We start from the raw sequence: 16,494 nt of genomic DNA, 5'->3' as shown, positions 1-16,494 counted from the left end.
ATTCCACTTTGAAGCTCATTCTCTTTCATTTCTGTATCAGATTCTGGTCTTGGTTTTTTTCTTTTCCACATGAAAATGTGTGTGCATTTTTGTGCATATATTTGTATATTAAAAATGAACACATTCTTCTCCCATTGATTAAAGCATGTGCACAATTTTTCAAAAGCATGCATTCAACAACAACAATTTTATTGCAATCAATAGACCCTCCCAGCAAAAGTTACATACAAAAGGACTGAGCGTACATTTAACTATTAAAAGGACAAGTAATCATAGAGGAATAGAAATGGCCAAGTTCAAAAACTTGGCCGCTTGCTCAGTGATTGACTTGTCTGAGCTCTGAAATAATAAGGACATTAGGAATTCAGTTGGGTGACCAGGAAAAGATTGTAAAATGGGGTTCAGAAGATCATTCCTAGCCCCTTGACAAAATCAGTAACACATGTGATGCGGTTTCCACCTCAGTATTTTTACAGGGACAGCAACTGTTGGGGAATGGGATTTTTTTGTATCTGCCATCTAAAAGTTTAGAGGGAAGGACGTTAAGTCTAGCTAGTGAGAATGCTCTCCTGTATTTGGGAATTGTTAACCAGTGCAGGCAGGGCATCCCGTCTTTGCAAAAGGAAACTGGTAAGCCTAAGGACTGGGGGGAGCATGGACCCTGAGCAGCACTCTGGAGGTCTTGCATATCCCGAGCAGCCTCTGTTCACAATTGATTTGGCGCTTGCTAGATCCCTTGATAGCAACATAGGGGATGAAAGGCCTACTGAGTTGATTTTTCTTGTCATGGCCTTTGACCAGGGAGAATCAAAATGGTCTAACAGGATCTTGGATACCAGGGAATTTGTTGGAAGTGCCAATTTGCAGCGAAGCCAGAAGCAGAAAGCATGGACCCAAGCCAGACAGTTTACAGAATTCAGTCCAGCCTCTAACTTAAGGACATCTCCAGAGACGCTCTTGGGAACGCCAAACACTAAGGAAAGATGACTGAATGCCCTCAAAGGAGTATTTGGAACACACATTCTTCTCCCATTGCTTAAAGCATGTGCACAATTTTGCAAAAGCATGCACACACACACACACACACATGCCGTCGAGTGCATTTGGGGTGCGCGTCCGTGAGTCACATTGCAAGGTTGGAAATGTACAGACTTCGACCGCGAAATGCATTTGGGTCTGTGTTCAGTCTGGAAGGTGCAAACTTGATAAATCTTGATTTTTTTTAAAAAAAAAATGAACTGGAAATAATTCCTCATGCATCCATACCGAACACAACCCTTCCCCTGTCCTTCAACCAGGACTTTTCCATGTAGAGAGCAGGTCATTCATAAAGCAGATCAAACCCCAAACCTCTCCACTTACGGCAGCCTCCTCGCCTCTTAGCTTCATCAACATAGGTGTTTTCAGGGCTGTAAAGCAATGAACTTTCCATCAGCCGCATCGTCAGCTAATTAGCTCTCCTGATTACAGTAATTACTATTGATTCACTCCTGAATGACTTCTTAAGTAACCAAGTGCAAGTTATACTTGAAAGTAAAGACCCACGTATGAATATTAATCCAGCCATTCCCTTTTGTTTTTGCGCCCGTTTTCTCTCTCTCTCTCCTCTCCCTCATTCAGCCCCCAAGGTATAGCTCGCAATCTTATATGCTTAAATTTGATAACAGGGGTGTCAGGGGAGTCGGTGAACCTCACTTCAATGGCATTCTGATCTCACGACAAGGCGTTTAACATGCCGAGACATTAAAAAAAAGAATTCTTGTGTATGCATCTGCAGGAAGCAAAGTTTCAGAGAAAATGGGACATGGATCACTTCTATGATCCTTTACCAAGACAGTTGAAGAAGCGATTTCTCCATCCGAACCTCAGCGCCTTTTTTCTGTTACACAGTCTTCCACAACCTGGTGCCCTCCAGATGGGTTGGACTGCAACTCCCATCATTCCCAGGCACAACTTACCAATGGCTGCAAATTTCTTCAACGTGGGGAGAAGTGGAGCTTTTAAAATATATGTGTGAGAAAGAGAATCAGAGAGTTTCATGTATTCAGGCAGAGGGCTATGATAGGGTGACCATCTGAAAAGGAGGACAGGGCTCCTGTATCTTTAACAGTTGTATTGAAAAGGGAATTTCAGCAGGTGTCATATGTATGCATGCAGCACCTGGTGAAATGCCCTCTTCATCACAACAGTTAAAGCTGCAGGAGCCCTGCCCTCTTGACCAGATACAAAAAAGGGTGGGGCTCTTATGCCTTTTAACTGTTGTGATGAAGAGGGAATTTCAACAGGTCATGACACCTGCTGAAATTCCCTTTTCTCTGCAATTGTTAAAGATACAGGAGCCCTGTCCTCCTTTTCAGATGGTCAACCTAGGCTATGAGTGCTTACAAACTGGAAATGGATGAGGGCTAACAAACTGAGACTCAATCCAGACAAGACGGAGGTACTGTTAGCGGGTGGTTCTTCTGTCCGGCGAGGTGATGTTTGCCCTGTCCTGGACAGGGTTGCACTCCCCCTAAAGGCTCTTGGATCCAGAACTGTCACTTGAGGCACAGGTGAACTCAGTGGCAAAGAGCACCTTTTATCAGCTCAGGCTGATATACCAGCTGCGCCCTTATCTGGACAGAGATAGCTTAGCTACAGTTATCCATGCTCTGATAACCTCTCGTTTGGATTACTGCAATGCGTTATACGTGGGGCTGCCTTTGAAAACGGTCCGGAAGCTTCAGCTGGTACAAAACAGGGCAGCACACTTACTAACAGGGACTGGCCGACGAGACCACATTACGCCAGTCCTTTTCCAGCTTCATTGGCTGCCAGTCCAGGTCCGGGCCCGATTCAAAGTGCTGGTATTAACATTTAAAGCCCTAAACGGCTTGGGGCCAGGTTATCTGAAGGAACGCCTCCTTCCATATGTACCTGCCCAGACCCTAAGGTCATCTTCAGGGGTCCTTCTCCGTGAGCCCCTGCCAAAGGAAGTGAGGCAAGTGGCTACCAGGAGGAGGGCCTTCTCTGCTGTGGCACCCCGGCTGTGGAATGAGCTCCCTAAGGAGGTTCGCTTGGCACCTACATTATATGCTTTTAGACACCAGGTGAAGACCTTTTTATTCTCCCAACATTTTAACAATCTATAAATTTTAAATAACATGGTTTTAAATTTGTAATTTTGCATTGCTGCTGTTTTTATCTGGTTGAGCTTTTATATTGTATTTTACATTATGGTTTTATACTGTTGTTTTATACTTTGAATGTTTTTAATTTTTGTGAACCGCCTAGAGAGCTCCGGCTATTGGGCGGTATAGAAATGTAATAAATAAATAAATAAATAAACAGTACTTTAGACGGTTGACTGAGGCTAGTTACATGTGATTCTCTTATTGCAGCAGTTTCACTGGCTACCACTAGGGGTGTTGTGGGGCCCTGACTGACTCCAGAAGTCCAACGGAATCTGCCACATGTGTCCCCCTGGGCCAAGTAGAGTGTTGTGTTTGCGGACCAGTGCTCCGAGCACTGGTGAAGCCCAATGGGGGCTCGGTAGCCGTCTGCCCTTGTCTGGTGCCTCCACTGTATACCACAATGACCAGAAATTACATATTTCCCCCCATTGCATAAATGGCAGCCATAAAGGTCCCATTTATGCAATGGGGGATACTAGGGTGACCCTGTTCATCCAAATGCCACACAAGGGATCCCGGGAGCAGACAGGGACGATCCCTCCATTTTCCTGCGATAACCCTTAGGTGTAGAAAGGGCCATGGACTTTGATACATTTCTTGACCTGAGAACCGCACTACACAATTTGGAAGATCCAAAAGAGAAGTGTGTTTTGATCTACACATTTGCCCCAGAGATGCTGATCAAGTCAGTTCATACTGGAATTTGCAAAGAACCAATTTCTCAAGCATCCCGAGTTCACAGGTTCATACAAACACTAGAAATAGATGGAAACAATTTTCTGGTTATGTACTGTGAGCACAACATGTTTGATTTTGTGGATAAATGTCCCAGCAGGTGTGAATGTAGATCTCCCCCCACCTACATACACACACTTCAGAACTTTGAGTGATGGGGAAGGGGACAAGAAGTTGTGTTCAATGAGAAATAGCTTAGAACAATGATGTTGAACTTCTATCAACCTGACGGCTGGATTCAGTTTTGGAGAATATTTAGGCAGTTGTGTTTTGGACTGAAGGCAAAAGGTGTGGGTTCGAAGGAAAAAGAGACATAGTCCAAGCATCAAAAATACACACAGACCCCAGCATATGTTAACTTCAAGTTAGTGCCAGTAACATAACTCTTAGGAGCAGAATCTCAGCCTTTTAGAATGGGGAGGGGGGAACTACACAAAAGCTGGGAAAACACCAAATAATGCTCAGTTAAGAGAAAAGAGATGGCCCAGGGGAGTGGCTGTCCAGGGAATCAGAGGGCCATATTGGGACCACAGGTCTGAGGGTCAACACTTCTTGTTCAGAAAAAATGTGTAATAGCTCCATCGTTTGAAGGGGGAACTGAGGAGCAATAGCCTGGCACCATAACTAGGCAGGAATGAGCCTTAAATGGGAAACAGTGGCAAACACTTGTTAATCCAGGGGCATGTCTAGATGATGCTTTATCCCAGGGATTGTCCTGGGATCATCCCTGTGCATCCACATGACACACATGGGATCCCAGGGGCAGAGAGGGATGATCGCTCCATTTCCCCAGGATTACCGGGACAGCTTTTAGCCTGATTTTTCCCGTGACCTCAGGATCGTCCCGAGACCACGGGAGGTGCAGGCAGCCATCCCGGTTTCATCACGGCTCTTCGCGTGTAAACGCAAGGAGCCAGGAACCAGGCACAGGGCACGGAGCTCTTCAAGCACTCCGTGCCCATCAGGGGTGTGGAGGAGAGTGGGGTCGGGGGGGTTTCACTTACTTTTTTTACTACTCCTTTAAAAAACAAAATGGAGGGTGCGATGTCCTCCTTCATCCTGGGACGTTGAGCGTTGTGTGTGGACTGAGGGGGAGGATCTCGCGATCAGCATATCGCGAGATCCTCTCCCTTCCGCCAGGGGGTGTAGACATGCCCCAGGTGGATGCACAATAGCTAGCCAAACTCTGCTCCAAATGGGAAACATCATCATCATCATCATCATCATCATCATCATCATCTATTGCAACAGTGTTTTAAGACTGTAAAATTACCTGGTGCTACAGCAAGAACTACACAACTCAAATAGACTGTGAAGCACCCAAGAAATAGGTGCACCAATGTAGTATAGAGTGTAAGAATGTGAGACGGTGAGTCACTACTTCAAATCTGAGCTTAGCTAAAAGGTCGCTCGGTAGCCTTAAGCAAGTTGGTATCTTCAACTTCAGCCACCGCCCCCATGTGGAATCAGGAGATAATATCTAGGAAACTTTACAATACTGATGTACGTTAAGTTCCTCGAGCACTTGCAATGCACAGTCTAAATGTTAAGCAGTATTAATCGTCCATAGTTTGGGCAGGTGGAAATCACATTATATACAAATGGCCACATTCCTATAATGAGACATATAGGAATTAAAAGCAAATAAACAAATCCAGCGATCACACAGTGAAGGATGAGTCTAATTTTGGTTCATGTCAATTTGCATGTATTCATGCTAATTCGACGTCCACATTCATTCCAACAAAATCTGCATGGAACTCTTCTTCTTATGGAGTGGTTTGAGGGCTGCCATGATGATGATGATGATGATGATGATGATGATGATGATGATGATATAGCTGCTTCTGCTGCCACGTATTTTCAACTGGGGCTAAAAATGTCCCTGGAAGTTCTGGGATAAGAGAATGTGCTGCCCCTCCCAGGAAAAAAAATGTATGGAAAAAAAGATGGGGGCGGCCATCTTTTTTCCATACAATGTGCCTGGGATGGACATATCATCACATCCTGGCATCATCATCATCATCATCATCATCATCTTATATTTTTTAGTTGCTTGTAGCAGCTATAACGTTACCAAAAAGAAAAGAAAAGAAAAGTGTTTTCTTTTTAATGAAACACAGGCCTTCAACCGCCTCATAAAATACATTCAAGAACAGATACTGAAGGAGAACTCCATAGTTCAGGAGGTGTAGATTTGTTTGCATTGATATTTGGACCAACTAATTCCTCAAGCATTCCAACACACTTCACCTCTCAAATGGCCGCTGTGTGAACAGAGTCCTGGGCTAGATGGACCCTTGGTCTGATCCAGCATGGCTCTTCTGATGTTCTGATATTCAGATAAGGTAACATTAAAAGTACTGTAGATATACAGAGGTAGGGCCCTGCAGGATCAGGCCAAACATTACATGGAATAATGTGCTCAAGTTACAGGAAGCCAGATTCCGGCTGGACATCAGGAAAAACTTCTTGACTGTTAGAGCAGTACGACAATGGAACCAATGACCTAGGGAGGTTGTGGGCTCTCCCACCCTAGAGGCCTTCAAGAGGCAGCTGGACAACCATCTGTCAGGGATGCTTTAGGGTGCATTCCTGCATTGAGCAGGGGGGTTGGACTCGATGGCCTTGTAGACCCCTTCCAACTCTATGATTCTATAATTCTATGATCCAATTAACGTAGTGCCCTGCTTTCTGCAGTGGCTAACCAGAGGCCTTTGGGCTTGAAGGAAATAGCTCTCCCTCCTGTTGCTTCCCAATTGGTTAAAGACCTTTAAAAGAAGAATTTCATCATTGAATGCAGCGGTGAGGAACCTCTGGGTATTCCAGGGCTGTATGCAGGCCAATTTGCTGCTGAAATTGCTGTTGTGGTGCTAGCAAAAAACCAAACAAAACCAGTGATTTTGCTTGAAAGCGAGGTGGTGTGCCGGAAGCATGTGCCTTGTTGAGAAACAGAGGCCATAGCTAGACCTAAGGTTTATCCCTGGATCGTCCAGGGGTCAAACCTGTTCATCTAGGTGACACACAGGGGATCCAGTGCTCAGGCAGGGGCGGACCCTGGATGATCCCAGGATAAACCTTAGGTCTAGCTGTGGCCAGAGTCATGCTCCAGAGAGGATTCTGGGAGTGCAATTCTGTTTCCAAACCAGGCATGCATTCCTCATGAGCCTTGTTTTCAAGCAAAAACCACTGCTTCTTTTTGCTACCACTGCACTGTAGAAAATTTGGTGGGTGGGTGGATCGGGAGGCAGTGGAAGGCTTTAAAAAGGGCACGGTGGTGATGCATATGGCCTACAGGTCACCTGCTACCCACCCTGGATTTAATGCTTTAGCAAGGGAAGATCCTTCAAGTCCAGCATTCTGTTTTTAGCAGCCAGCAGAGAGATATCTTTGCAGTGGAGGCCTGTGGTTCCAATGTCAGTGGGACAGTGGATCTGCTCTGGGTTTCAGTCAGAACTCTAAAGGCTGAAGCACCTTGGATAGCTCCTTTAGAATTCTGACTGAACCAGCTTCCACTGGGCCCCTGGAAACATTGCAGCATTACATGATGATGATGATGATGATGATGATGATGATGATGATGATGATGATGCCTTCCTCTGTTGGTTGTCCCCAGGCACTGACAACCACAGGTATACTGCCTCTGTATGTAGATGTTCAGTCATGATAAATGCCCATGGACAGACATGTCCTCCACTAATTTGTCTCATCCTTTTCTTCTCTTTTTCTTGAAAGGGATATAATCTAGTGGTCCTTCACCACATCTTACGGGAGTGAATTCCACAAACAAATTAAGTGTTGTAAGAAGATGTTTTCTCTTTTCAGCCCTGAATCTCTACTGCCAACCAGTTTCACTGGGTGACTCAGGGTTCTGGTATTTGGAAAGGGAGCAAAATAATAATAATAAAATACTCTATGTGCTGTCTCCTCCACAGGTAAGATTTACATTCATTTTCAACAAAGGCACATGAGTAAGAAACTATGTTACACTCTGAACGTCTCCTGCCCAAGCTGTGGGAATGAATAGGCATCACTCACACAACTAAAGAAGCTTGCAATGGAAGCACTCATGTTAGATTATCCTTGTTAATCTGATCAGCATATGCATACAGGTTTGTCAAATATAACACAAAGCACTGAAAACAACCAACCGCTCTGATTAAATTCTCATTTCGAACCTGCATTTGTAACCTGCAGTTGATGCCTTCCATCGATTATCATCCAAGTGATCAATTAATGGCTTCAGAGGAAAACAAAACTATCAGAAGAGGTATAAAAGCATGACTTGCATTGAGACGTTCATAACTAAAAATATGGGGAACTTCTCTTACTCTGAAGACTATTGAGGATAGCATTTAAGGAATCTTGCTTTTAGTATAAAAAAGACTCAAAGACGGGTTTTAAAAAAGTATGCCAATGGAGCAATATTCTGAAATACAGGTACAATTCTGAGAGCCCTGGAAGAAGCTAACAAGTTAACTGTACCTTGACTGAGCAAGATGCAGAAAGCATTCGTGGTGTGAAAACTAATCCCAACATGGGCCAGTATCCAAATTTCCACGCAGTGCACACACACACGAGGCCTGATAGCTCAGCAGAAATTCACCTGTCGGGGTGAATTTAAGGAACACTCAGTGGTCCGGTTTCATCACCAAACAGCAGCACAAATGATACATCAGCTTCCTCAGCGTCATGTACCCAGAGAAGGCCGTTCCTTCATGAAATCTCATTGGCATACACATACTTGTTACTCAGAGGGGAACACAAACAGCAAAAGAACACACCCTTAATAAAAGCAGAAAAGCTAGAGTTTCACAAAGGCCACAGCTAGACCTAAGGTTTATCCTGGGATCATCCAGGGTTCGCCCCTGCCTGAGCACTGGATCCCCTGTATGTCACCTAGATGAACAGTTTTGATACCTGGACGATCCAGGGATAAACATCAGGTCTAGCTATGGCCAAATACTGCTTTGATGGCCAAGGAAAGAGGGGAAAAAAACTTTCTAACACTCGTCTGGATAAAAGCAAATGATCCTAAAGCACAATGGAGAGATATCTAATTTGGAGTGTGAAGGGTGTAACCCAAAGTTGCAAGTCCACTGCGTTCAATTGAAATTACTCTCTTGCCCTCGTGTGTGCAAGATTCATCAATGTTCTTTAAGAACGGCCACATATTATTTCAATTTAAAAATCATCCTCTGCTCCCATCAGTGTACAAACAGAAACATACAGTCCAACCCAATTGACACAGAGAATAATGCTGCAGTGAACATGATAATACCTTTGCAAAAAAGCTCTGTACCATGCCGGTAAAAACAAACACCAAAACAGAAAAAAAATATTCCAATTGTTATTAAATCAGCTAACTTTTTATGATTTGGCATTTCTAATATACACAAGGTTATCCCATAGGTAATAAGAGTTCTACCCAGTCCCATTTCACAGATAGCAAAGCCTGCCTGAGTTCTGAAATACTTACAAACAATATTTATCTTTACAGAGAGGTATATGCTGGAGCAGTCTTCATTATTATGATACTCAGGAGCAATCCTAAACTCATTTACCTGGGAGTAAGCCCTCCTTGAACTCAATGGGCTTTACTCCAGAATAGATACACATAGGTCTTTCTAGAGATGTATTTCAGAAAGTGAAATATTTACTATTTGTTATATATGGATAGTTACGCTCCTTAAATATCCTGACATATGGTAAACAGTTGGATTGTCTATCCCCAAGACTAAAATTTAATTAGCATTTCTCTGCAAATCAATGGAGAAAGTTGAAATGTTTCCAAATATGATAATAGTACAAGAAACACAACAGGAACAAGAAGACACTTGTCTGGCTAAAAAGTTGTGGTGTACAGAATTGCTAAGTTTCCTTTCTGAAATGAATGATGACGCCTCTCCAAGTTTATCCTGGTAGACAAAAAGTCACAATATGCAGAAAAAATTGAGAATGAATAATATTTTCCTTCTTTTTAAAAGAAAGAAAGAAAGAAAGAAAAAGAGAAACAATAGGAGCCCACTTCATAACACAGTCTATATAAAGGAGATAAGAGCAAATTAAATGGGATAGGAATTTTTAAAAAAGATACCCCAAATAATAATAATAATAATAATAATAATAATAATAATAATAATAATAATAATAGAACAAAAAAACTACCACAAACCCAGACATACATTAAGCTAGCTTGACAGCTCTATTGTTCGGTCATCATTGTCAGCCAAAAGATGTATTCACACGCTCGAATGTCTGCTAGAAAACAGACAAAAGGCGACATTTCTCCCCCCCACCCCAGAAGCTGGGTGCCAGTTTGAGCAGAATTCTGGCGCTCTCATGCTTGCTGCCTTTCTCCCGCCCCTTTTCCTTGCTCTGAAAAGCTTCTGTTAACGGCTGGCTCTCTGTTACTCCCCAGAATGTTAAGAATCCATTCATCTATGCAATATATGCTTCTTCCTATTATGTTTATGTATCCCACTCCCAAAGAGCGTCAAGTGGTCAAGTAGAGCCGCAGGACAAGAAAGATGATTTATATAACCCAAGTACAAATTAAAGTGGTATTTAGGATACTGGCTCTAATATGGAGTCTCCCTTTGCTCTTTTCCCATGATTATTCCGCGCCCGATGCATAACAATGAAGGAGGCGACCTAAAAGCCGCCACGAACCAGCTTTTTTTTTTTATTTTGGAGATTTATTTATTTTCATATCACTTCTTGTTTGGCTTTCCTGTTTCAGGCTGTTTGCAGTTGGAGGTTAGCGATTCACAGGTTACACAAAAGCGTGGTCCCTGTTATCGACAAATTGAGCCTCCCCTCCCCCCACCCCAAAATTAATTGGGGCGGGAAAAGAGTACCAAGTGCATCTCCAAGCCACAATGGGGCCCTGGCAACTAGGGAGAGCCCCCGTAAAAACAAAGGAGGAATCAACCTACCTTAAAAGCAGCTCCTCATTTCTCATAGTAACAGCGGATTTGGGACAGCGCATGCTTTCTACACCGATATTTGCAACAAAAGCCGGTCCAGAAGTGCGCTCAAACATCAATGCCACAGTAGCTACTCACTAATGGCTACTCTTTCTCTCTCTCTCTCTCCCTCTGTCTCTCACCAGACACTGAGTGGTGGAGCTAAGGGGCCCCTGCAGATGCACTGAACAGAAATAATCCTCTCTGACAAGTTATGTTGTCTGGGCATATTTTACATTAATGCACTAGGCTGCCTATAGGGGTCTTGTTTACATTCACTCTTCCCTGGCTAGTGTTAGCTGCTGCTTCTAATTGCCATTAACAAAAAAAGAAGAAAGTAATTTAGTATCCTTGAAAAGAGAGGGAGAACGAGAGAGCAAACACGGAGGCACATAGAGACGCACACAAAACACACACACACACACAAAGAAATCAGCTAAGTGATGGGTCTTTCCTGGTTGGGGCAGGCGAAACACACTAACATCTTATTTGCATCAGTTGTTTTACTCGCATGTTAATGATTTCAGCCGGACAGCACATTTGCACGCTGGAGGCTGGTGGAACTCTCTTTCTGAAGCTTAATACTCACAGCGTGAGATACGGTTCCCCCTGGGAGAAACTTTTCATTTAGAGGTTTTGGAGTTTTCTTGATTTGCCATTTTCGCTTGCCATTTTCATTGCTTTAACCCCTAATGAACTACACCTTCTATATTCCATGCATAAAGACTAGCTTAATGCAACTTCTACACAATTTGGGGTGGGTGGGGAAATTGACACTGTTTTTTCTTCTTCTTTTATTGGCAGCAGAGATTGGATCGAGAACTACTTTTTAGATGAGCTGGGCCACAAATTATCAACTTATTTTTAGTGGTCCTTAGAAATGCTCTCCTTGCTCACGTCTGGCATTTCCCCCCCACTCACTCTTTGTGAGCGTGCGAATTTTCACTTGCCCTCAGCAACATCACCATCACATAGCCAAATCTGATTACCCATGCAGTGACATCATCCTGCTCACTGCACAATATCTGATTGGGTCAGAGCACCCATGTAAGTAATCCAGGGAAGAGGGAAAAAGCAGCAATTTGGAGACAGGATTGGCACCAGTACCAGCGGCAGGAGAAACAATATTTGGAGAGCAAAGGCAAATATTCGTACAATCCCAGTACTTTTGGGGAGAAGCAACAAAAATGGTCACGTTTGAACTGAAAAGTGAAAAGTGAAGAACATTAAAGCACAGCTTTCGTTTCCATCAATGCAAACTTATAATAACGCTGCCCTGTAAAGAACTTAATCATCTGTGGTGAGTAAGAATTGCCTCTAGGAAACCTGATAGCAGTCTAGGAGCTAGACAAATATTTTGCCACCCACTCCTTCAGCATCCTTATGAGTAGACACGCCCAATAATAAAGTAGCGGGAACTGAAGTCTTTACAGATGGTTTTAAAAGGGGATTAGCCAAATACATGGAAGATAAGTCCAGCAACGGCCAGATGGAACTTGTATGTTCAGAGTTGAGATGCTGGAAAATTTCATTAGGTCTGCATTTTTAAGTGAACTGACCTATCTCACACTGCCCAGATGAATATGTGGATCAGAACGCAGTTATCTTTCGGATTGCACACTTCCTTGAATTTTCTGATGCAGCTGTCAGCTAAAAAGACCTGTACAGAAATGTACGTTAGGAAGAATTGCGAACAAAAATGCATATTTTAGGAGAAAATGTATACAATTTAAATGTGAATCTTTAGGGGTTTTTTTGTTTTTGTTTTGTTTTGTTTTAAAGAACAGAAATGGGATGGGATAGGATGGACTTCAGTTCTTGCGTTTTGCTTTTAATGGAACATGTGAATTCAGGCACAGCATTCTCCGTTCTGTACAACTTGAAAGCATTTCTCTCTTTCTCCTTCCTGTGGACAAATCTTGATAATTTGTTTATTTATGTATTTACAGGATTTATAAACTGCTCTACATCCAATAAGTTATCCAAATGATTAACAATAAACAAATAATAATAATAATAATAATAATAATAATAATACTGAATTAAAATGTCTAAAATCACATAATATCAATAAAACCATGGCTGGTCAGTCAGGGAAGGCTTAATATTACGGCTGTGGTCCGCTCCGTTTCGGGTCATAGCAGAGCAGCCTGATTTGCCTCCACCAAAGGCAGAGCCGAATCAGGTCGGGGGAGCTGCAGATCGAGACAAAGCGGAAAGCTTCACCTCGATCCGGAGCTCCGAACACAGGTAAGTGTGGGGGGAGGGGGGCATACCTGCCGATGCTGCCGCAGTCCATGCGGTGACAGCAGCGGAACCAGGTAAGGGGGGAGGGGGGCTTATCTGCCTCTGTTGCGGTCCGATGGTGGCTTCAACTGAGGCCCAGGCCTCAAAGAGGAAACAGGCCTGTTTCCACTTTGAGGCCTGGGCCTCAGTTAAAGCCGCTACTGGACCATGACGGAGGCAGGTAAGTGGGGGGGGGGAGGGGCGCTTAGCTGCCTCCATCGCGGTCCGGCGCCGGCTTCAACTGAGGGCCAGGCCTCAAGTGGCATGCTCTTCCAGCTTGAGGGCTGGCCCTCAGTTGAAGCTGGCGCTGGACCACAACGGAGGCAGGTATGTGGGGGGGAGGGGGGCCTTACCTGGCTCCACCGCTGCGATCTGTGCAGCGGCGGATGGCAGAGCCAGGTAAGGGGGACTTATCCACCCCCACTTTGCCCCCCCTTCCCCACTTACCTGCCTCCACCGTGGAGCCAAGTAGGGAAGGGGAGAAAAATGGTGGGCGAATCTCGATCCCACCCTTCAGATCTCGCTCCGGGATCTGATCTGGATCGGGGGAAGGTCGGATCGGCCCAAACTGGTTTGGGCCCGATCTGAAAGTTCCAGATCGGGCCACGAAGTGGTTTGGGGGGCTAGTGAACAGCCCTACTTAATATTTGGTAGGGTTGCATGGGGCCAGGCAAAAATGCTTTGGACCCATAGTCTGCACTAGTTGACCCTCCATATTTTCATAGAATCACAGAATCATAGAATAGCAGAGTTGGAAGGGGCCTACATGGCCATTGAGTCCAACCCCCTGCTCAATGCAGGAATCCACCCTAAAGCATCCCTGACAGATGGTTGTCCAGCTCCCTCTTGAATGCCTCTAGTGTGGGAGAGCCCACAACCTCCCTAGGTCACTGATTCCATTGTCGTACTGCTCTAAAAGTCAGGAAGTTTGTCCTGATGTCCAACTGGAATCTGGCTTCCTTTAACTTGAGCCCGTTATTCCATGTCCTGCACTCTGGGAGGATCGAGAAGAGATCCATAACAGAAGAGATTCATAACAGATTCATAACAGATTCATAACAGAGATTCATAACAGAAGAGATTCATAACAGCTCCTAATAGTTTCAGGGATTCATGTTAGACTTTCCCCACTGTCATAAATGAGAACCCAGACTCCAGTGCTGGTTCCACTGCCCCAAAATAGGGAACTGCTTCATCAGCCTCGCCAACAAGGAACACAATGGTTTTCTTTCAGGATAGAGCAAAAATGACTTCTGCAAAGACCTCTTCTCATAAGAAATCAATGGGTCTTCTGCTGGGAGAGTTCAGAGGAAACAGAGGAAAATTCACCAGCAGCTTTGCTCTTATGCAGTAAACGTAGCAGAGACGTCCTAACCATCCCAGGAATCACAACATGAAAATGAAACAAAATCACACGGGTTCCAAACAAAATCAAAATTAGCTCTTACTCAGTTATCCAAAATGTGTCCCTCATGGGATCTTCCACACATGGTCATATATGTATAGGATGCAAGGAGGGAATAGACCCATGCAACATACTTGGCGCCATTCCTAGGGTGGGGGGAGGAATTCCATGATTTCCCTCTTTGTTAGAGGGAAATAATGGAATCCAATCCAAACCACACTGCAAGGTACAGCTCTTCATAGGTAAGTGTCCAACCAGCTCAGCTGCCCAATCCAGATGGATGACAACCAACTAAACTTGGTATGTCCTGACAGCCAGTCTAGTAACTTTTACTGGCTTGTTTGCAAGGGTGATTGATGTTGTTTGGAATTTGAGATTGTGGGATTTCAAGGGATTCCTGGCTCTATTCATGTGTCACAATGCTGATCTACAATTATATTGAACACATGATTGAATCAGATTGTTTGTCTACATATCTCAGTGCTTTTTATTCAGATTAGAAGCAGCTCCACAAAGTCTTAGGCAGAGAAGCTTTGAGCAGGTTATCTGAGATGCAATGCTGAGGATTGCCCTTGGGAATGTCTGCATCTAAAGCATGTGCTCTATCATGTATCCTACTTTAGAGAGGTCAGTCCTCTAATTGAAGTGCTGTCCAATGAGATCCAGTGTGGTATAGTGGCTAAAGTGTCAGACTGGGAGTTGGGAGATCCGGGTTCTAGTCCCCACTTGGCCATGGAAACCCAATGGGTGACTTTGGGCCAGTCACAGACCCACCTCACAGGGTTTTTGTTGTGAGGATAAAATGGAGAGGAGGATGAGGATTATGTACACCACCTTGGGTACCTTGGAGGAAAAATGCAGGATATAAATGCAATAATACATACACACATACATACAGTCTAAGTCTGGTTGAAAGATAAAGAATCATAAGAAGGGAGAGCAAAGGGGTCTTGAAGTTGCCCATTGACAGTCAGCCCCTGGACTGCAGACTGAGCAGGAACAAAAGTCACCTGGTCCCAATCTTCTCTGTTACGATGAGACGTACTTTATTTTTATTTAAGTTGTAGTCACTATTTCTAAATTTCCATAAATACATATACAATTAGTATATGGGAATTTCATGCCCTCTTTTGGGGTGATTCATTCTTTCTTCTTTGGTGATGTGCAAGTGGCCACCGCTATCTACAACTGAGGCAGAAGGTCCGCCTTTACCACTGGTGCAGAAAAGTCCACCGGTGCAGAAGGTCCACCTTCTTTGGTGATGTGCAAGTGGCCACCTCTATCTACTACTGAGGCAGAAGGTCCACCTCTTCCACTGGTGCAGAAAAGTCCACCGGTGCACAAGGTCCACCTTCTTTGGTGATGTGCAAGTGGCCACCGCTATCTACAACTGAGGCAGAAGGTCCACCTTTACCACTGGTGCAGAAAAGTCCACCGGTGCAGAAGGTCCACCTTCTTTGGTGATGTGCAAGTGGCCACCTCTATCTACTACTGAGGCAGAAGGTCCACCTCTTCCACTGGTGCAGAAAAGTCCACCGGTGCACAAGGTCCACCTTCTTTGGTGATGTGCAAGTGGCCACCGCTATCTACAACTGAGGCAGAAGGTCCGCCTTTACCACTGGTGCAGAAAAGTCCACCGGTGCAGAAGGTCCACCTTCTTTGGTGATGTGCAACTGGCCACCTCTATCTACGACTGAGGCAGAAGGTCCACCTCTTCCACTGGTGCAGAAAAGTCCACCGGTGTAGAAAGTCCACCTTCTTTGGCGATGTGCAAGTGGCCACCCCTATCTACCACGTTCAATCCCAAGCTTCTCCACTGAAACTTTAAGGGGAGAGTGTCAGGAAGCAGGTCTGCAGAAGTCTGAGGTCTCTGAGATGGACTAATTATCTGACTCAGCATAAGGCAATTCCATATGCAAAACATTTG

The 16,494-nt window shown here is 44.3% G+C and overlaps 1 protein-coding gene across 5 annotated transcripts in view; it reads right to left on the bottom strand.

The window, feature by feature from the left end:
- Nucleotides 1-10,993, bottom strand: part of CELF2 (CUGBP Elav-like family member 2) — a 403,350-nt gene extending 392,357 nt beyond the window's left edge. For all 5 annotated transcript variants that reach the window (XM_063134745.1, XM_063134747.1, XM_063134750.1 and 2 more), the window contains exon 1: nucleotides 10,847-10,993. In XM_063134745.1, the coding sequence (XP_062990815.1) occupies nucleotides 10,847-10,953 (107 nt within the window). In that variant the 5' untranslated portion in view covers nucleotides 10,954-10,993. The remainder of the gene's footprint in view (nucleotides 1-10,846) is intronic.
- Between the last annotated feature and the right edge of the window lie 5,501 nt (nucleotides 10,994-16,494).

Source organism: Elgaria multicarinata, chromosome 9, assembly GCF_023053635.1.
Source record: "Elgaria multicarinata webbii isolate HBS135686 ecotype San Diego chromosome 9, rElgMul1.1.pri, whole genome shotgun sequence".
Classification (NCBI taxonomy): Eukaryota; Metazoa; Chordata; class Lepidosauria; order Squamata; family Anguidae; genus Elgaria; species Elgaria multicarinata.
This window is presented reverse-complemented; position numbering and strand designations above follow the sequence as displayed.